General features: G+C 39.8%; 1 protein-coding gene across 1 annotated transcript in view; it reads right to left on the bottom strand.

The window, feature by feature from the left end:
• The window catches only part of LOC149947465 (polypeptide N-acetylgalactosaminyltransferase 2-like), a 33,714-nt gene extending 16,994 nt beyond the window's left edge, over window positions 1–16,720 (bottom strand). The window contains exons 1-8 of the mRNA XM_090171232.1: window positions 16,178–16,720; window positions 13,953–14,203; window positions 13,694–13,792; window positions 13,538–13,605; window positions 11,776–11,841; window positions 10,756–10,877; window positions 10,159–10,246; window positions 8,973–9,060 (exon numbers count right to left, since the gene is read on the bottom strand). Coding sequence (XP_090027358.1) covers window positions 8,973–9,060; window positions 10,159–10,246; window positions 10,756–10,877; window positions 11,776–11,841; window positions 13,538–13,605; window positions 13,694–13,792; window positions 13,953–14,203; window positions 16,178–16,276 — 881 coding nt within the window. The 5' untranslated portion in view covers window positions 16,277–16,720. The remainder of the gene's footprint in view (window positions 1–8,972; window positions 9,061–10,158; window positions 10,247–10,755; window positions 10,878–11,775; window positions 11,842–13,537; window positions 13,606–13,693; window positions 13,793–13,952; window positions 14,204–16,177) is intronic.
• Window positions 16,721–21,611: the final 4,891 nt, after the last annotated feature.

The following is a 21,611-nucleotide window of genomic DNA, read 5'->3' as shown; positions in this document are numbered from 1 at the left end:
GTACAAGATATACAGCAAATTTCAGCTTTAAAAGGTGTAAGGCCCCTAGGTGGCGCCAAGCCATAGAGGCGGTGAATTTAATTAGTAGCGCCACCTAGCCCCTTTAGAGGATCCCGGGGGACGTTTGGTCGGGAGTTGGCAGAGTTTTTGGGCGCCGTAGCGAGCAGCAGCAGCGAAACAAGAAGCACCCCCAGACCACAACGAGTATCTAACAAGATATGTGAGTAAAATAAAACTAAGTTGTTAATACAAAAAACGCAATCGTCATTATTGCCCTTAATTCACATAAGGCCGACTTTAGCTCCTTACATTTTGGTGCCCCGAGTGAGGATATGCTACAAGAATTGCCAAGGGCAATGCATATTACGAAAGCGTAAAGTCGCCTACCTTATTTTGTTCGAACCTCATGGTCGTTTGTGGGGGCGTTTTGGTCTTACATTCCGTCGCCACCATATTTGTTTGTGCTGCCGTTTTCGCGCCAAATTCATTACTCACTCGAGCACGTGGCCCCGTCAGCCAATGAGAAGGGAGGAAGAACGCTTGACCATTTGGTCTTTTGGGGGTGATTGAAAACAACAACTAGTTCGCCATTTTATTTGTCTCAAATCTGTTGTTGGCTGGTCTCCTCGCAAAGAATAAGCTGTTAATAAGTTTCAACTGAGCCTTGGCGATTGCATGTATCATCTTTAGTTATTAATACTATTTTATTGCGTTGCGTATCGATATTGCCTTTATTAATGGTTTATAATGCTGGCATTAATAATTATTTGTAGAAGGTGGTTTGGGTTGTGTTATGTTGGACCCTCATCTATTTCAGTCTGCGAGCTAAGCGGTATTACGTCGGGCCAGGTCACAATCGATTACGATTGGTTATTACGATAATGGATTGGTTCCCGTTGACGGTTGGGCTGCTCGTTTTATTGGTGCTAAGGTTAGCCAGTCTTATTGGTAATCGAATAGTGATACCTAGTTTATGGACAATTGACCGAGGTTATCAGAGGGCATGGTCCTGGTGTACCACCGCTCCGAATCAGCCGAGTGGCGCGCTGGTAGCTCAGTCAACGCCAGGTGTCATCACAGCAGCCGGGTCAAGTTCTCCAACGGCTAGTGGGTCGATGGCAAGTCCAACAGCAGCAACAATATATACCCTAGCTGAGCTAATCAAAGTATTGCAGGAGGCGATGAACTTCGTCTCTCCACCTCCTCCAACCTCGCCTGTACCACCTCCCTCTGTAGGCGGAACGCCACAACAGCCTGTACCAGCATCACCTAATATGATGCAAAGGTTGCAGAGCCTACGGTCTTATACTCAGCCCCTGACAACTCCTACCGCTCCACAAGGGGGATCTCCTTTTACTGTTCACTTCAGTAGCCCGATTGGCCAGCAGAACCACCAGAGTGGTATACAACCATTGCCACCTAACCGGTTGTCTTTGGGTTCGACTATTGGTTCCAGAGGACAACCGTCGATGGGATCACAATTTGGAGCCACTGTTTTGAGTTCAAGCGTGAGTAGTATTAAAATACCCATACCAACTTTTTCGGGTTCGGAAGACAATCCCCGAGCTTTTCTCAAGGAACTAATGATATACATGAGTGTTAAGCAACTGGAGATGGCCGATTTAGCTGCTATTGCCAGGACAATTTTTTCTGGGAGTGCCCGCATCTGGTACGATGGTTTTGAATCAACTTATTCACCAACAACCTGGACTTGGCCGCACTTTGAACAAGCATTTGGGAAAATGTTCATCCCGACGGACGTGAGAAAAGTCTGAGATTCCAGATTGAAAACACCCGGCAGTCAAATGAGGAAACGGTCAGTAACTTCATGGACCGAGTAATACAAAAAACCTAATGTTAAGGCAACCTATACCTCAATCTGAGTTGGTTACTACTCTGAAATATAATGTTTTACCAATTTATGCCCACCATTTAATGACATATAACAAGGACGATTTAACGATTTCCGAATGGACTGTGAACAAAACAAGGAACAGGAAGACATTCCCTTGCACGTGCTGGAGGATGTGCACAAAGTCCTAGATATAAATAATACGACTCCACAACAAAGGTGTGAACTAATGCATCTGCTTAAAGAATTTCCAGCAGTTGTCACCGATCGAGTAGGACGTACCGACTGGATGCATCATGAAATCAAATTAAAACCAGGGTCGAAACCAGTACAAAAGAAACCAAGACGTTTCACACGGAGAGAGAGATCGTTGACGAGGAAGTCGAAGCGATGTTACAAGATGGCGTCATAGTTCCTTCTACTTCTCCATGGGCGAGTCAAATACACATCGTGGGTAAGAAGGACGGAGGTAGAAGAGTTTGTGTCAATTACAAGTCCGTAAACGACTTAATCGAAGATGACCCATATCCCCTGCCTCGTATTAATGACATTTTTGAGAAATTAAAGAAACCCACATTTGTGACAAGACTGGATTTGAGAGCCGGTTTCTGGGAGGTTCCAATGGATCCGAAGAGTGAGAAGTACACAGGTTTCATAGTGGACAGTGGCAAATACCAATTTAAGTGTATGCCTTTTGGTCTGAAAACTAGTCTTCCACTTGTCAGCGTCTCATGGATCAAGTCCTAAAACATGGAAACCGCTTAGGAGTCTATTGGTACCTGGATGACATCATCGCCAGTTAAACATGGGCCGAACATCTCACTGAGATTTGTGTTCACACAACTGGAGAAGGCCAGGCTCACAATTAAAATATCGAAATGCGCCTTCGCATGCGGAAAGGTAAATGTATTGGGGCATGTCATTAGCAGTGAAGGTGCGAAGATTAACGAAGATAAGGTACAAGCCATACGAGATTATGTTGCACCGAAGAATGTAGAAGAGCTCGCTACATTCCTGGGTATGGTGACATATCACACAAGATTCATTCCTAACTTCGCTGAGGCCGTTGCACCCTACAATACTTAAAAAGAAAGAACATACCCTGGAGATGGAGCGATGTGGAGAAGAAGGCTTGTCTATATATCAAGGAAAGTATAGCTAATGCGGTTGTTCTTCATATCCCAGATCCAGATAAACCATTTATCGTCACCACGGATGCCAGTCAACACGCTATAGGGGCGATGCTGTCTCAGATTCAGGACGGCAAAGAGGTACCACTTGCTTATACAAGCCGCATATTTCGAGAGGCTGAAGAACGCTACAGCAATCCGGAGAAGGAGTGTCTTGCGATCGTGTATGCTCTGGAAAAGTTCAGATATCATCTCGAAGGTCGAGAGTTTACTGTTGTCACGGATCACAAGGCATTGACGTGGTTATTTAATCTTAAGAACCCCTTCCATAAACTGCAACCTTGTACCTCTTCGTGGTGGGAGGGAGTAACAGGTGGAGGGGCAACCCTTCATGCTGGCCAACTAAGGCTCTGCTTCTTCCTTAAGCTAAGGTGTGTGGTATCGTGCTGAGGGCTGAGTGGTACCGGGGAAGCGAAAATACGGTATCGTGAACGATCCCCTCGGGGCACCAGGCGACACCCCGTTGTATTTTAGCCTTCCGCCTGGACAGAGGATTAAGGGCGGTGACTTTTTACTTTCCTCTTTTCTCGTGGGACCAAATATGGAAACACAAAAACTAACAAAAAAAACAAAAACCGGGCAAGGGTTCGAAAGAACCCGGCCTTAAGCAAGGGGAGGGTTCGAAAGAACCCAACCCAAAGCAGGGGGAGGGTTCGAGAGGACCCAACCCAAAGCAAGGGGAGGGTTCAAAAGAACCCGACCCAAAGCAAGGGGCGGTATCATCTTCTGATGCTACCCCCCCCCCCCCGGTTCCTAACCTTGAGAGGGGACTTACCCCTGTAGGAACCCGGCCTAGCCTTCAAGGGTCTGCCTCTGGCAAGAACCAGTCGGTGAAGCAAGGGTTCAAGGGGGATAAGCCCCTCAATAAAAGTCAAAAGCGGAATCGACGCCGTAGGGAAAGATTGATGCAGGAGGAGGTCTCTGGTAAGGACGACCCCCCGCCATCACTTCCAAAACGTTCTAGGGAAAATGACTCCCCCGATTCCCAGTCTCAGGTTTCCAAAAAGGTGAAGTCTCACGACCAAACCTATAGTGAAACCTTAAGCTCCACAAAGATGGCCATCGTTAAAGAAGGCTATCCTGTGAAGACCATCTCCGCAGAGGAAATGGGCACCATCTAGCGTGGGATCCTGAAGCGGATAGATGGGTCACCTTCGGGAGACCCTCTACCTCGTTTTGGAAACTTTCAGCTGGTTGGGGGCGCCATTCACTACCTCTGTAAGGATGTGTTTACAGCGGATTGGTTGGTGGGAGGATTTGACCAGAAGGAATTGGTCTCCGGGGGGTCACGGCTTTTAGTAATGAAGGCCGTCGACCTACCGAAGCCCTTCAAGGTAGCCTTCCCCACCAAGGACGTCTACACCAAGGATGGTAATGTCCTCCTTCGTAGACTCAGGACCTACAACAACTCGCTAAATACGCAATGTTGGAAGGTCGTAAATAAAGCCGATGAGCCGACTGCCATCCGCTGGATCTTCCAGGTGGATGGAGAGTCGGTTAAGGCTATCAAGGAGGCAGGACACCGAGCCTTAACGGGTCTGGACAGTGGTATCTTTAAGATACTTCATGAACCTGACCCGACAGCTCCGGTCGATCCTGTAAAGGAGGGTGGTTCAGTCGAACCCTCTGCCTTGGAGATCTCAAGGATGGAAGACGAGGCTCTGGCTGGCGGGGACTTCGGAGAGGACATTCCAATGGAAAATTCTCTCGTGGAGGAGCTAAAGGCCTTTGACTTGTCGGACACCGACGAGAAAAAAGAGGTTGTACCACTGGAGGGTGCAACAGGGGGGCAGGCTGGGGATGCAAGTCGGACCGGTGGGTGTGTTGGGGTCTCCACAACCACCACTGTGTCTGAATAGACATCTAAGGCCAGCAACCGAGCTCACCTTAACCAAGATGAGTGTAAAGGTGCTGCAAATTAATTTGCACCACTGCTGCTTAGATTTCCTCTGCGCTCTTGGGTTGCACAATAAAGTTCAATTTTGTAGGGTGCGTGGGCTGGGTTCATTGGACCAGAACCTGCTCTCCCCATCTCCCGGGGACTTGTGCGCGGCTTGATCTCCAAGTTTATGTCAGATCGTCAACTCAGACAATAGTCTGAGATTGAGGGTCAAAGGCAGGCCAAAGAGTTTACTCTTGGCCCTTCTAGGGAGAGAGCCAGAGAATTACTCTCGCTCTCTAGGGCTAGTATTGGGATTGTTATTGGCCTACTTACAGGCCACTGCCATCTTAACAGACATTTAACGCTTATTGGGGTCAATGATGACCCAATTTGCAGAGCTTGTCTAGCTGAGGAGGAAACTGCCTCACATGTACTCTGTAGCTGCGATTACTATGCGGCCCAGAGGTTTGAGCATTTGGGTATGCATCGGTTGGAGACGTTTGACGTCTCTAATATCACGGCCAGGCAGATTTTGAACTATATGTCGGCAATAGGACTTATTTAAGTCACCCAGTTTGGGGATGCACAATGGACCTTAGGTCGAAGTGTTTGGCTTGCCACCCCACTCAATAATAATAATAATAATAATCTTAAGAACCCAAAAAGCAAACTGATCCGATGGGTGCTTCTCTTACAAGAATTTAGCTTCAATGTGGTATATATTCCAGGGAAGGCAAATAGAGTTGCCGATGCTCTATCCCGATCTGTTACGTTACTTGAAAAGGATAAGACAATACCACTGAAACAATTGCTAACGATTTATCTTGCAGCAGGGCAACAAATGCTCGAACCTATTCTATTAGACGATCTGAAGATCGCTCAGGAAGCAGATGATCTTTGGAGTCCTACCCTGTCTACTCTCCGAGATGGTGTAACCCATGACGTCTACGAATTGCACAACGATATCCTATATCGCAAGTCAACGCCTTTTAAGCCCGCCAAAGCAGTGATACCTCAGTCGCTCCATGAACGACTCTTTGATCAGTATCATAATCACCCCACCGCTGGACATCGAGGACGGCTGGTTACAGAAAGAAAGATAACCAGAAAATACTATTATCCTGGGTTCAGAAAAATCATATACGATTGGCTGAAAAGGTGTAACACCTGTCAACAATACAAAGCCAGAAATGCGAAAACCCCAGGTAAAATGATTATCAACACATCAACTAATGGCCCGAATCAATTATTAGGTATTGATATGATGGGACCCCTATTAACGACTGCACGAAACAATCGATTCATTGTAGTAATAGTGCATTATTTCACTAAATACGTAGAGTTGTTTCCAATACGTAATATTACAGCTTGTACCGTGGCGAATGTCTTCGTGAAATACGTCACACGTCACGGTTGTCCCGAACGAGTCCTCTCTGATAATGGTACGCAATTCACTTCAGCAGTCTGGCAGGAGATGTGCCGCCTCATGAAAGTAGCACCGAATTTCACCACGCCATACCATCCCTAGACCAACCTGAGTGAACGGGTGAACCGAGTTCTAGGCGAACTAATGAGTATGTATGTTCGTAATGCGCATAAGACTTGGGATTTGGGGTTGGAGTTGCATCAATTTGCAATCAATAGCGTTCATCATACGACTGTTAAAGCTTCTCCTTTCTACCTCACTTACGGCCGAGAACCACATATGCCCAGCAGTTTGCCAGACTAGCCCAAGAAAAACAAAAATACTACTATGATCTGAAGTACTCTGGATCGGAAATGGAAGAAGGGCAAGTAGTCTGGAAACGTACGCATAAGCTGTCCAACACGGCTGCAGGTGTCATGGCAAAACTTCTACCCAAATGGCAAGGCCCGTACAAAATCATACGTAAGCACAGTCCAGTGACATATGAATTGGAGGAAGTCCGAACCGGAAATAATGCTGGAAAGTGGCACATTGAGCAGCTAAAATACTTCATATCGCAAGATGAAGAAGACGCTGCACCAACGGACGAGCAAACAGATCACTTATCGTTGTTAATGGATGAGGACGACTCGGAGGAAGATGAGTGATGGAGAAATGAGGGCAGTAACCACATCTGAGCCTGATTCTGACGAGGAATTGGTCGAAACAAGCATACTAGAACCAGAGCCCGATGAAGGTTTACAACCTAACAACCAGAACACCATACGCATGTCATCACCACAATATTTATTACCATTGAAACAGGGATGAACTCGAGAGTTGGTTTATCGCAAGAATGCCAACCAGGGACGTATAGGTGACGTTTACTATTACACACCTGTACCTACTTCAAAGCAGTTTCGTTCCCGCAAACAAATAGAACGGGCTTGGCCCTATCTGATAGAAGCTGGATATGTCAAAGACATGTAACTTGATTCATTCTGTTTTAAGCCTGAGCCAGTTCCTGGGGCCACTACTCAACAGGAACTGATAAGAAATGCCCGGTAAGCTAGGCTACCAGTGCAATGGAAGATCTAACCATTTTCTTTTGCAGATAGGCAATATGATAATATTCGTAGGAGTAGACGAGGTGCCTTTAGAAAGCCACAAACTAGCGCACCTGCCATTCCCCATCATTTCCCAAGAGGTCCATGACAGAGTCAAGCGGTCCGCAGCCAAACCAACGTCCTCCACCGACCCGATACGATACGGCGTACCTGGAGTTCAGTGGACTATGTCCGACATTCCGTTATGCCATGGGGACATCGTTATGTACAGCCAAGTTGGAGTGGCGCAAGACATGCGCGCTAGCAAAATCTACTTAAACGCCGCTGCTGATTATGCGTTGTTTAATCCATTGGAAAAACACTATGAAGAGCCTCCCTACACCATACCCGAGGTCACGGACAAAGATGTCCTCCTCCTGTCCGACACCTCCGAAGCCAGAAACAGCCCGTCGCCAGTGCATTAGACCGTCACATTTGTCGACACAGGTGTTGACACCCGAGACACTCGTGTAGTGAGTACAAGAGCAACTGAACACCGCCAACAATACCGTCACCACGCGGTCCAGCCGGCAAGTAGCAGATCACGCCTTAGTGCGTTCCGAGGTCATTGCTATAAGTGTGGGCACAAAGGCCACCGGGTGCGTGAGTACCAAGTCCAGAGGCGAGTTGTTCGAACACATGAACAGTGAAGAGTTCACAGGTTGACAGCAGTTGACAACCACCAACTCCAGCAACCATACTCCTACATACGTGGGCTGCACCGACGTTACCATCATTAAGTACAGTGAGAAGATCTCCACCATACTAACATTGAAATTGAACAATTAAATTTATTGGACTTTTCCTATTTTATAACCCTGATTATTAATTGGCCTAATTGGTTTTCTGTGCGCATTCTGTACATATTCGAATTTTGTGTAGCCCTGAACTAACCTTTTCAATATTGTTTATACTAAACTGGCCTATTATGGTTTTCTGCGCGCGTTTTGTACTTATTTTGACCAGTATTTAATTTGGTTTGTAGTTGTGGTCTGGAGGCATTTCGAGGGGTGGGAGATGTAAGGCCCCTAGGTGGCGCCAAGCCATAGAGGCGGTGAATTTAATTAGTAGCGCCACCTAGCCCCTTTAGAGGATCCCGGGGGACGTTTGGTCGGGAGTTGGCAGAGAGTTTTTGGGCGCCGTAGCGAGCAGCAGCAGCGAAACAAGAAGCACCCCCAGACCACAACGAGTATCTAACATGATATGTGAGTAAAATAGTCTAAGTTGTTAATACAAAATACGCAATCGTCGTTATTGCCCTTAATTCACATAAGGCCGACTTTAGCTCCTTACAAAGGCAATAATAATAATAAACAATGTTTATAACCTGCATTGCAATACAGGGAAAATTAAGTCTGGATGGGAAGGTTGTGACTATAGCCCTGTCACAGATAACTACTAGTGTCCCTACACTAACTATTACTTTAAAATATCTTAAAGTTTTTATGGAAAGAGTTAACCGAAGTACTCAGAGGAAAACTCCTTTTGTGAAAAAATAAAAAGGTATTGTTATCTAGTAAGTTACTGCGTTACTTACTTGATTGGCCTGGTTGGATCTCTAACTCTAGCTTGACGTTCGTCAGGAGACAAAAATTCCCATTTAAACACCAAGTTCCATTCAAACCCTAAAAACAATTTTATTTGCTGAATAATTAAAGGATGTCTTCTATGAAGGAAAACATTTCAAATAACTTAAAAAAATTTATTTATTGAACTTAAGGCCTATGGGCAGAAATGAAACACCCACAGCCTAAAAAATGATCTTGGAAAAATCTACTACCCTAACCAAAAAATAAGTTGGATTTCAGTTTGTATTTAGTTTGTATACACATTATTAGTTGATATTGAGTTGGTATTAAGTAGGCTCAAGTTGTCAGCATATTTCAAGTTACTATTAAAGGGGTAATAAGTTGTTATTCAGTTGGTAGGAAAATACTGCTTTTGCTAAGTTTATAATTAGTTGGTTTTTAGTAGTCAGGAAATTACATAATATTTTTAAGTTGGTTTTTAGATGTTTCCCTAGTAGGATTTAAGTTGCTTTTAAGTAGTTAAATGTAAATGTTGATTCTGGTTTAGTTGGAAATAAGTTGATTCATAAAGAGGATTTAAGTTATTTTTAAGTACAACTGAAAACCAAGTTGAAATACAAGTTGTCCTAAGTGGTTTTTTTGGTAAGGGTATAGTACCTTTGAAAATTACTTGCCGTGGTTTCAATTGACTTTAATTCATTTTTAATTTTATTGATTGTTTAATGCCTCATTTTCTTTACAAATATAATTTTGTGAAGCGGTAATATTAATTAAAATTTATCTTCATTTCATCAATTTAATTACTATATGAAAACTAAATTTAATTTAGTTTGTTTTGAATTGACATTGCGCTAATCTACTTTTGTATATTTTCAGAAATACATTCAAGAACATATCAATTCAATTATATTTTTTTAAGTTTTTTGTATTTTTGGTTAGAGGGCCAAATCAACTTGCGACTTATAGCCCTCTTACAATATATATATATAATACGGTTTATGTCTAACTAATACCATATGAATTAACAAAGTAAAATAAAATAATTCAAAAGGGAACCGTACATATAATAAATAAAACTAAGTGAGGTGATTTAAATCCATTTTTAAACCTCACTTGATTTAAATCAACCCAGCTTACTTGCTATCTTCAATACATATTGAAAGTTATGATAAAAAAGATCTGAAAAAAGCATACCTCCTCTTAGATCTGAGGAAGCTCCATAGTACTTAAAATCATCCATGTTAATCACATCAATGACAGGACTAGCAATGCAATATGGATTCTGTAATTTAAACAAACATTCTGTCTGTAATATGCTTAAAATTATATTTGTATACGTGGGATATAACGTTTTTTATTTATGGGGCAGTTACCCCCAGCGTGGAGGGAGAAATACTGGAAGTATTATATAATTCAAATAAATACAATCTTGTATTGTATCTAGGCTATCTCCACCAGGGATGTAAAGGGAAAGGAAAGCAGGTCCATTGAGCAAATATTTGGACACAGTCTATCTCATAGCGTTTCATTAAACTCACCCAAAGGTCAAAAAGCAACCAAAATAACCACAAAAATCACCCAAATGTTGAAAACCACCAGAGAAGAAAAACCTTAAAAGCTGATGACCAAAATTAAAATCCTCAAATCACCCTAAAAGGGTTCCATCAGCCTCGTAAGGGGAAAAACTTTGGAAAATTAATGGTAATAATAGCTGGAAATTTACAACAGAACAATAGTATACTGGGAAACCATAATTAAATATACCAAAATAAAGAAAAAAATGGTTTTTACCTCTTGAACTTGAGCTAGCAATGGTTGCAGCCAATCAACATTACACTCACAATGACTATCAAGAAACGTTAAAACCTCAGCAGCAGCTGCTTCAGCTCCTTTAACACGTGATCTAACCAATCCTTTACAAAAATAATTTAATAAAATCCTAGTTAGAGCTTTCTGAATACCTAAGCCATTTGAATTTTCTTGCTTGTTGTGTTTTGTAAAATTTGCTGTTTTAAATCATTAATTTAAATTTTTTTCCATCCTCATTTTCATCTAATGGCTCAAACAAATAAAAGAAATATTACTAAATACAGGGTGTTTCAAAAGGTTACGCCAAAATTTTAGGGAGTTGTAGGGAGTGGGTTGAGAAGTATGCCTGTTTTTTTGTTTTTTTCATTTTCCTAATAGAGCGCCAGAGAGCTTCAAAGTGTGGCCTACTAGCCCCTGGAAGTAGGCTGCAGCAAGCAAAAAAAACCAAGCAGCAGCGAAATGCAAACATTTAAGGTTTAGGTTCGTGTCATAGGTAACAAAGGACTTTGTAAACAAATAGAGGTAACCAGCATAAAAAAGTATACTTAAACAGTATTTTAAGTCCATGCTGCTTGGTTTTGTGCTTGTTGCAGTCTACTTCCAGGGGCTAGTAGGCCACACTTTGAAGCTCTGGCGCTCTTTAAACTCATCGTAGGAAAATGGCAAAAAACAGGCATACTTCTCAAATCACCCCCTACAACTCCTTAAAATTTTTCCATAACCCTTTGAAACACCCTGTATAGTGTATTGTTTGGCACATCCCACCCACTCTCCATTCATAAAGACAAATGCAATTTAGTTTTAAGTTTTATAATGAAATTAAATTCCTTTTACCTGTGATGAAACCCAATAAGAAAATGTGAATTTATATTTATCTTGAGTCTGCCACTTTCATCAATTAAATAAAACATAAAAAACTAATTTTAACCTCAATTTTATCAAAACCCAACAGAAAATTTCAAGCAACTTCTTTCACGAAAACTATTTGGAATATAATAATACCTTCTCTCCTATTATTTCTTAACACTTTGACTTTATTTATACTGGCAAGTTCCAATCCATCGCTTGCTACAATGAAAAACATTTAAAAAAAAAACTAATTTAATATCAAATCACATTTTCTCTGAACTGCATAGGAGTGAACAAAGCACTTAAAAATTTCCATTAATGAAGTATGTCAGGTGGCTTTCAACCGTTTTAATCTTGAAGGTCTCAGTCCTTGTTTTGCTCTCACAATTTTTTTTATTTTCTACACCTATTTCCTTAGTTGAGGTTTCCTTTCATGCAGGTCATTTCCTTCTCATATGGTTTTATACTCCACTGTATCAGGTTGGTGGTTGGCCTACTAACAGGCCACTGCCTACTTAACAGACATCTTTACTTGATTGGAATCCATAATGACCCAATCTGTAGGGCTTGTTAGGTTGAGTAGGAAACTTCCTTTCAAGTCCTTTGTAGATGCTATTATTACGCGGCCCAAAGGTTCTGAGCATCTTGGTATGCATCAGTTGGAAACATCTGATTTCTATAACATGCCGGCCAAATGGATTCTCCATTTTGTGTCGGATATTGGACTTTTTAAGTCATAAGGTCTGGGGTTGCACAATGGACCACTGGTCGAAGTGCAGGAATGGGCATATCGCTCTCCCTTCTCCCCAATCATCAATAATAATAATAATAACTTCCAATATCTTCTCAATTAACTTTTCTACTTTTACCAGTTTTAAAGTGTTACCTTTGATTTTCTTCTTGGCATTGTTCATATTTTGCCCAAACATAGAATAAACGCAATTAGTTTCTTGCAATCCAACTCAACATACCATTGTCTACCATTTTGTGGCAGTCCATGTAGGGCTTTTATAAGTTTCGGACAATAGGAGTTGGTATCATGTGTTTCAAAACCTGGTATCTGCTTCATGAGAATGTCTTTCATACCAGGGGTATTTATGACATTCGTTATCTTATCACTGGAGAGCTACTAGTAACAACAAAATCTGGATAGCATAATGTCTATTTACAAAGACTAATAACCTAGACAAGTATTTACAAAGGCCAATGACTAAACCTTAACTACTGGCGCCATCTGACTACTATGTTCTACACTATATACATGTAGTTTTTAGTTCACTATCATAAAAGTTTGTGGTTAGATCTTGAATTTTAATTTCAGTCTCTGACCATAAACGAAATACTGATGTTAAAAATTAATTTCTGAAAAGTTTTATTATCTAACAATAATAATAATCAGCTAATCTAATACGCAAGGAACAACACAGGTCTAAGTCAACTAGTGATTTGTGAAGATAATTACCGGTGGTTGGTTTAAATTGCATAGGAGGGTGATTTTAACCAGTTAACCTCAGCAAGTTTATATGGAAAGGGGAAACTGAAGAGCTTGGGGTAAAACCAATCTAACCAGCCAGGAGAGATTTTACAAACTAAACGCAGAAGTAGTGGTTCCAATTTTTCACCTAATTCCACAAGCAGGTAATGAAATTGGCTCCTCTTGCTGACAGGCGAGAGTGCTAACCAGTGGCGTTAGGGAGGTCAAAGTATGTGAATTTTAAGAGAGGGGTTGAGAAGGGGGTGGAAATTTAGTACAGTCAAAGGTAGGCCCAAAGGGAGGTCTGGACCCGGATACCCCCCACCCTTGGCTACGCCACTGGTGCTAACCACTTCGCCTCCCCACTCATGCACTAATTGATAATTTTTTATGACCATTTAGGTTAAGGAATTTAATTTTCCAAACTAAGCTAATACTTACGATCATTACTGAAGTCATCAATAAGTATGATTTCTTTAATGAGCTTTTCTGGACTCCTATTCAAAATGCTAAAAACAAAAGAAAAATATGAACAGCAAAAGAAAACTTTCATCATTTACTACATACATATACATGAAAGTAAACAAGTATAATTACCTTACTATAGTCCTTAACAATGTTGATCTACCTTCATTATGAAAAGTAATTATCACACTTGTGGCGGGTAAGTTATCAGGATATACTTTGGAAGAACAGCTAAAAAAATTAAGGAAAGAGTAAACCCTCAATTTTTTTACCTTAAATAAAATTTATGAAAATTGATTTTTTGTAAAACTCTGAAAAAGTTAAGTTTTTTTCCAACTAATTTTGTTAACTTCTGAAAAAATTTGTTTTAAAACATGGTATCATACATTACCGTGAATGTCTAGTATCAGGAAGTTCTCTGTTGCTAGCTATCTTGTCACTTGCATCTTGGTTAAACTTATTTCGTGCATAGGGATCATCACCAGGTTTAACTGCTGTTTTATCTATGTACGCTTGTTCATCAAAATATTGCCAAGATATTCCATTATCTAAGCCAACGGGTGTGAGTGCCTGAAAACTACCAGATTTGATTTCTTCAGATAAATACGTCACTTTTAAACGTAAAGCCTTATTTTCTGTATCCTGTGTTAAACATAACCAACAAAACAAATTAATTTTAAAAACTAAAAAATTCCTTAGCATAAGGAACATAAAAAATACATATGACACTTAAGTATGATTTCTTTTGTATCTTTGCCTGACAGTTCCATACATTAGTAATAGCTTGGAGCAAGTTTTTAACTCCCTAGCCTTGTTTTTATTTGTATGGTAATTGACAAAACAGACTCATTAAAAATTAGTGTTAGCTAGACAAATAGGAAATGTCCCACTTTTAACTATAGGGACAAGGCACTTGACGCCATTTTGAGGGAGGGAAACGTCACGACATCGTACCGTTATAGCTAATTTAGCGCGCTTTTCCCCCAGTGGGTGGATTTTCAGGAGTTTGAGATAGAGCGTAGTGACGTTCTACCTCCCCCAACTGCCTTGTCCCTATTATGTAAATGGGAGCCTCCTCAGGGAAATTAAGTTACAACACATGGTTTTTCAACTTTTCTCCAAAATGTCTGCATCTCTAGGAACAGATTTCTTATAAACCAAGATCCACATCCTATAAACATGGTCATAGGGAAAAAGCTCTGGTCGTTTATAGTTTATTTTTGAGCTAAAGCTTTGTTAAAGTTTTTGCCATCTTTATGTATGAGCTAATTGGTCTATTTTAAAACGCCTTGCGTAGTTCCTACGATGGATTTTAAAAATGTTAGAAAACATATTCCAGAAAAAAATATTTAAAAATGTTTTAAATAAAAAAAGGGAAAATGATCAAATTTGTAAAAACTGATGGGTATTAATTTATATTATAATAACTCCTTCAGTGTTAAATAAATATTGAAATTGGTCTCAGATTAGTAAAGGAAAATTAAATCCAATCGGAGAGCATTCTGACAATGTATATCAATTTACCTTAAAGTCCATAGATAAGATAGTAACTTACACCAACTAGAACTATGCAGGTGTTACACAAAATAAGTAGTCTATAACAAACCCCCTTCAAGCGGTGGCATAGCCAGAATTTTGGTCTTGGGGGGCATGTGCCTCCTGGTTACAGGGGAAGTAAGAAAGCTGCTACATCCAACACAGTAATAATTTCCAACAAAAGAGTTCCACCATGTAAAATTATAGCTCTGAAAGTAAGTGCTTTTCTTTCACTGTAGTAGCGAATTATAGTCAAAACATAAGTTTCTGCCTAACAGATTGAAGCAGCTTTTCTTAAATATAACTAAAGAAAACTGAAAATAAAACTTTCAAAATGCCATATAATGTACAGAATAATAATCATAATAATATTTTTATCACAAAAAATTAAACATTCTCAGTAATATCAGCACCATGATTTGTATCAAATTCAAATTCAAATTCAAATTTATTCATTAATACGTTATTTATACATTTTTTAGTGTTAAGGGCCAAGTCGATTATCGACTTATAGCCCTTGCTTTTAAATTTGTATTCCAATTGGAATAACAAAAGTAATTACTTATTATTTAAAAGAACAATTGTATAATATTAAAATTAGATAAACAAAACCAAAAGAATGATAAGCAAAAAATTATAAACACCAAAAACAACATTATTAAAACATATTATTTTCCATAATTTCCAATTTTAAAAACTTTTTAATTGCGTGAAGAGTCCTGCATTCTTGGATTTTTTCAGATATTGAGTTATATAATTAAACACCGTAATAAAAAATAGAACAAATTTTTTTCGTTGTCTTACATTGGGGTAAAATTAAAATATTATTGGTTCTAGTTATAGATTTTTTTATGTTTTTAAAAATTAAAAGTAAATTACTATAATTGCATATCTGCTCAATATTTAAAATTTTACTTTTTTGAAACAGTTGTTTTGTTGGGTGTAACCAGTCTACATTATAAATGGTTTGAATTTGAATTTAAAGTTTTAATACGGACTAATGACAAGAGGTGTAAATATGAGACGTGAGATGAACAAAACGTAGGCATAGCATAGAATGTTAAAAACCAAAAAATCTACCTGAATATTACGCTTGTGAAGATGAATATACGAAATAACAGTTATCACCCAAGTGCTGAAGCCAATCAAAAGTACCAAGTACTTTACTTTGCGTCTCATTTCAATTGACAGACCAAGGTTTAGAACTGGACATAGCAAAACAGAGCTAAGACGCCACTTTACTTAAATTTATATTAAGAGGCATCATAAATTACAATTAAAATCGTGAATTTCTGAAAAGAGTGTCAATTTAGGATAGTTTGTTCTAGCCGGTTTATAAATCTGCGAAAAATGTTCACGAAAACGTAACTTCAGAAGCGCTTCGTTCCATCACGCGTATGCACATGTAGAATAGAAATAGTGGGCCGAAAAAGTGCAAAAGCATTAAGCGAAATATGGGCTGTTTCCTATTTTGTTTGATGTTCCGATTTAGACGATCTCTGGATTTAGTGACAACTGGAATACGTTCTATGGGTTCAACAACCTTTCGATTCAAAAAACCGTAACAGTTGAATCTGTTCAATGATTATTACTTCTTCCGGTTGTGATGTCACGATAGGTATTATAATAATAAGACTCACTTATTTACCTTGCAGAAAGATATTATATATTAAAAATATTTTATGAGTGGGAAAGTCTGACCTATTAAAGGGCAACGCAAGCTCTGTGGCAAAAAAAAAGAAAAAGCACCGTGCTTTTTAACCCCCTACACCCCCACTCGGTACCATAGAAATCTTATACTCCTTCCTAGAATGCTCCCGTCTACGGGAGAACCTGACGCCAAGACATTTTGTAGCAACGACTAATGATCATATAGTCTTTGCTTAAACTTCAGCCAATCAGAGGCCATTCATTGACTACGGCAAGTCGCTAGCGCCATAACATGGCGGTTAAAAATAGTAGAAGTTCAGACGATTTTTACAGGATCCCTCCGATCCAAGCTCGCAGAATTCCCATAGGTTTTTGCTGGACCTTTTCACATGAACCACTTCAACGTTTTTGGATTTTTATTTAATAATAGTGTTAAGATTTTTTGAACTTTTAGTTTTGTTTTCATATTTATTTATTATAAGGAATATTTAAATGTCATTGTGAGGAAGATAAATAAGATTTCGTTTAGGATCACTTTTAAAATATTTAAGCCTAGGCCTGACATAGGCCCAACTTTTAAAAAGCAGGCAATGTCAATGGCAGTTTTGGGAGAAGCAGTGACTGAAGGTCCTTAATATTAACCTTTGTATTTAAAGGCTATTTCACATATAAAGTAAGTAATATTATATTTATTATAATGTTTGTAGAAATTTGGATAAACAAAAACCTTATGAAAGAGTAATTATATCCCAGAAAAAATACATTACACTAAAGAATGACACTTATGACGAATTGACGACAGTCATTGAATTCAACAGCAACAATCATACTGATAATTGTCTTATTTTTCAAAACTTTACCTTCTATTTAATAATATGCTTTTTCTCTTAGAAGCTTAGCCAAGATCAATGTCTCGCACTCTGCTTAAATTCAACATTCCACTGTTAAACAACATAAGAGATAGTACTCAACGAAGACCGATATTAACTATGTTAAATAAAGTGTTTTTTAAAAAACGGATATTGCAGTAATTATAGTTCTGAGTTATTGTTCCACTAGGCTCACTGAGCTTCCTGAAGTAATTTTTACCAAATCATCAATTTGAAAGCCCGCCGTTTGTTAACATTTCCAATTGCCCCGCCGAGTAAAGAAACAGTCTACCATGATTAATAATGTTTTAAACTCGATCACGGCCCCCTGCACGCGCTCACGCTCACGTGTGCGCGTGCAGGGAGCCCTAACTCAATTGACGTGGGCCAATCAAATGCAGGTTCTTAAGGTGACGTAATCTAAAATCGAATTATTATTTTCAGTAACTCAAACTAGATGGCAACGAGTCGTTGCCGTAGTCACTCTTTGAATCGTGATTGGCTAATAATGACGAAACCTCCGAAAATGTAATTGGCCCATTTTGTATTTATACGGAATCATTCTATGTTATAAGATATCTATGCTCGGTACTAGCGAGACCACGCAGAGTTAACCGTAAATTTCGCACTTTGCATACATAGTCACACAAATGCCAGCTCACTTGCGTTGCCCTTTAAGGTGTGTGTGCGGTTTGCAGATTAGTAATAATGTTTTCTATTTGACTGCTCTCGAACAGTCTAGATCGCTCTGATCAATATTTTATGTTCCATTTGCGTGCTCGTATCTCCTCCGATAAAGTTTTGCGCAGGCCTTTAGGGCTAAGCCCTAGAGCGCCGAGCTCCGAAGGGGCGCCATCTGGCCTTTTATATATATTTTTTATAATTTAAATGTAAAGTATTCAATTAGAACCAGTAATATGAAAAAGGGCACCTGATATTACTCGCGTGTTCCATTTCCAGCTCTTGGGTGCTCTGAGATCGCCCAAGACCCTATCAGCGTTGCCAACCGTATTATAATTATAGTACATTGCGATAATTTATCCTTTCAATTTTTACGTACTAAAATTTCAATCGCGTACGCTTTTTGCGATAATTTAACTATATTTCCGATATTTTGCGATAATTTTAGAAAGTTACTTTTTTAACTCCCCCCCCCCCCCCCCGTTGGTTATAGTACTCCTAGTAGGCTTACTGATTATTATACTCCTTGGAGTGTTTGATTTGTGCCTTCTGTAGTTCTGACTGGCAAATTCGACTGACTGTACATTCTCAACATTATGGTTGTAGGTACGAACAAAGATAATTTAAACTTCGTGCCCTAGATTCGAATACTGAGAGCTTTCCCATTGACGGTTTTGTTACGAAGCGTTTACCCTTTTCCGGCACGTGACCTCAGAAAAATCGGGCTCCATCGGTTGCGGTAAGGCGCAAAATACGGAGCGAATTTTTTCTGAGTTCCGGCGGGAAGGGAGTAAACGCCATAGAAATCTCATAGGTAACTAGAATGCTGCCGTGTAACTGGCAAATTGGCCAAACGCCGTGGCAGACGATAGCCAGATCTCAGCCAATCAGAGCTCAAAGAGTGGTTCTGCCAAGAATTTAATGTCACCAGAGAGAATGACGTCCCCTATCTACCGCTATAGTAGCGGATCTAAGGAGGATTATTATCCTCCTTGGCGGAACCACTCTACGGCCTCTCATTGGCTGAAGGTTCAAGGCGAACTGGCGTCAAGCTCGGCCGTAGGCGGTAGCATTCTAGTTACCTATGAGATTTCTATGGTAAACGCTATCGGCAAAGCGCGAGAGAGTGATTTCGAATCTAGGGTACGAGTTTAAATTATCTGGTCGCACGAACAGAACGAAACCAAATACGAAGCTTGGTTTTGGGAAGCACCCGAAATTTCGGCAAGAAACCTCTATTGATAGAGCCCGGACTAGCGACGCGCAAACATAGAGCGCTAAGCGATGGGCCGAGACCAGTGTTGGAAATAAGCTTTTTAAAAGTACTGGTCAATATGACCACAATACCCCCTACTTAAAAAATAATTTACTGGTCATGACCATTCTTTTCTACCCCACTTATCTCCCTCCCTATTTTATTTTTCTTTTGAAAGTTAATGGCAATTAGGAACTATAATGATATTTATTTAACACAAACCAAAGAGCTTCGATATTTGGAAAAAATAGTTGAAATTCAGTTTGAGCTTTTCTGGCGCATCTATAAGGTTGGAGTCTTTGCAGATTCTTTTGAGCCTAGGCCTAACTCTTCTAAGCTTGGTATGTTTTTAATAACGCTGGTGGAATATCCCACTTCGACTTATTGGTAATTTTTCCCAACCTTTTATTTTTCCAAATAACTCACTATTTAACTTCATCCGCACAAACCGAGCGAGTTTATAAATTTCAATAAAGCTACATTGGGCTGACTAAAATTCCGACACCGAAAATTCTTTCTCAATTTAAATGTTTTCCATTGGCTTAAATACATATGTTGGTCGCCAATAGTGTGACTCCCAAAATTACTAGGATGAATAAAAAGGTTAAAATCTAACGTATTTCACCTATTTACTGGTTCGTGGTGAAACAAACCGTTCGTGAAGATTTTTGAATGGAATAAATGTACAGTGGGGAGGGGCAGCTAATGTTATTGCCCCCTCCAACTTTTTGGTCGGTGGAAATCTTCAAAAGGCTGAAATTCTCATTTTAAAAGCATATAAAGCTTATAGAACCTCAACTCTGTTTAGATTTCAGTCTTTTCCCGTCAATTTTCGCAGTAGTAAAAAGTTAACATGCATTCGTAGAAGCTACACCATTGAGTTGGGAATATTAATCTAGAGGTCCAATCATAGAAATCTCATAGGTAACTAGAATGCTGCCGTGTAACTGGCAAATGGGCCAAACGCCGTTTCAGACGATAGCCAGATCTCAGCCAATCAGAGCTCAAAGAGTGGTTCTGCCAAGAATTTAATGTCACCAGAGAGAATGACGTCACCTATCTACCGCTATAGTAGCGGATCCAAGGAGGATTATTATCCTCCTTGGCGGAACCACTCTACGGCCTCTCATTGGCTGAAGGTTCAAGGCGAACTGGCGTCAAGCTCGGCCGTAGGCGGCAGCATTCTAGTTACCTATGAGATTTCTATGGGTCCAATCAAAACGTCGGATTTCAGTATTTCGCGAAACAAGTTATTAAAAAATAAGAATACTGTGTCTGCTCCCAAATGACGAGACAACTTTATCATTCTACCCGTGGCGCCATCTATCTCTCAATGGTTCGTTCAAATAAGACGCGTTTTCCGGCTAAAAGATTTTTTTTTCAAAAATAATGGACGGCGCCACGGGTCATATGATAACGTTTTCTCCATAGAAATATAAATTAGACTAGAAGCACTGCGCTTTCCGCCAATCCCAAGGGAAACAGGCGAGCTAGAAGGCTGACATTAGGGTGGAATCGCAATGTACGCGCCATCTCTCGGACTGTTTATTTTTGTTACCGCGAGGTTTTGGGCTGTCAATTAGCGAATTTTCATTTCGTTTCGATATACATTGTTTACATTTATGATTACTTATCTTATTGTTGTAAAAAAGTTCAATTTCCTCTTTAGTCGTAGCTCCAAGACATGTTGCATGCGACTTTTATTTACATAGTCGGCAAGGAATCGTTTCTTCATATTGTACGATGTTCTTTTTACACAAGCGACAGATCTCACGGGACGTTTTTTTCACCGCGGGTTTTCTACCCGTCATGGTCAAAACGCGGCACAATCAACAAAATTATTCAATAAACTGAAATCAAGGTTTTGGAATCTCATGTAGGCATATTTTAAACCACACTGAAATAATTAAAATTTAGTTAAACTGTGATGATTTGTGGTATCTCAGACTTACAATGATTGCGCAAAGTTAACGGGTGACTTTAAGGTTGACACGGTAGATATAGTAGATTCTTGAGATTTTTATGATTTTCCTAAAGCTGTTTAAATAACTTAATATAA

Source organism: Leiobunum rupestre, chromosome 4 (genome assembly GCF_980474605.1).
Source record: "Leiobunum rupestre chromosome 4, qqLeiRupe1.1.hap1, whole genome shotgun sequence".
NCBI lineage: Eukaryota > Metazoa > Arthropoda > Arachnida > Opiliones > Sclerosomatidae > Leiobunum > Leiobunum rupestre.
The sequence above is the reverse complement of the archived record's forward strand: the minus strand, read 5'-3'. Positions and strand labels throughout refer to the sequence as shown.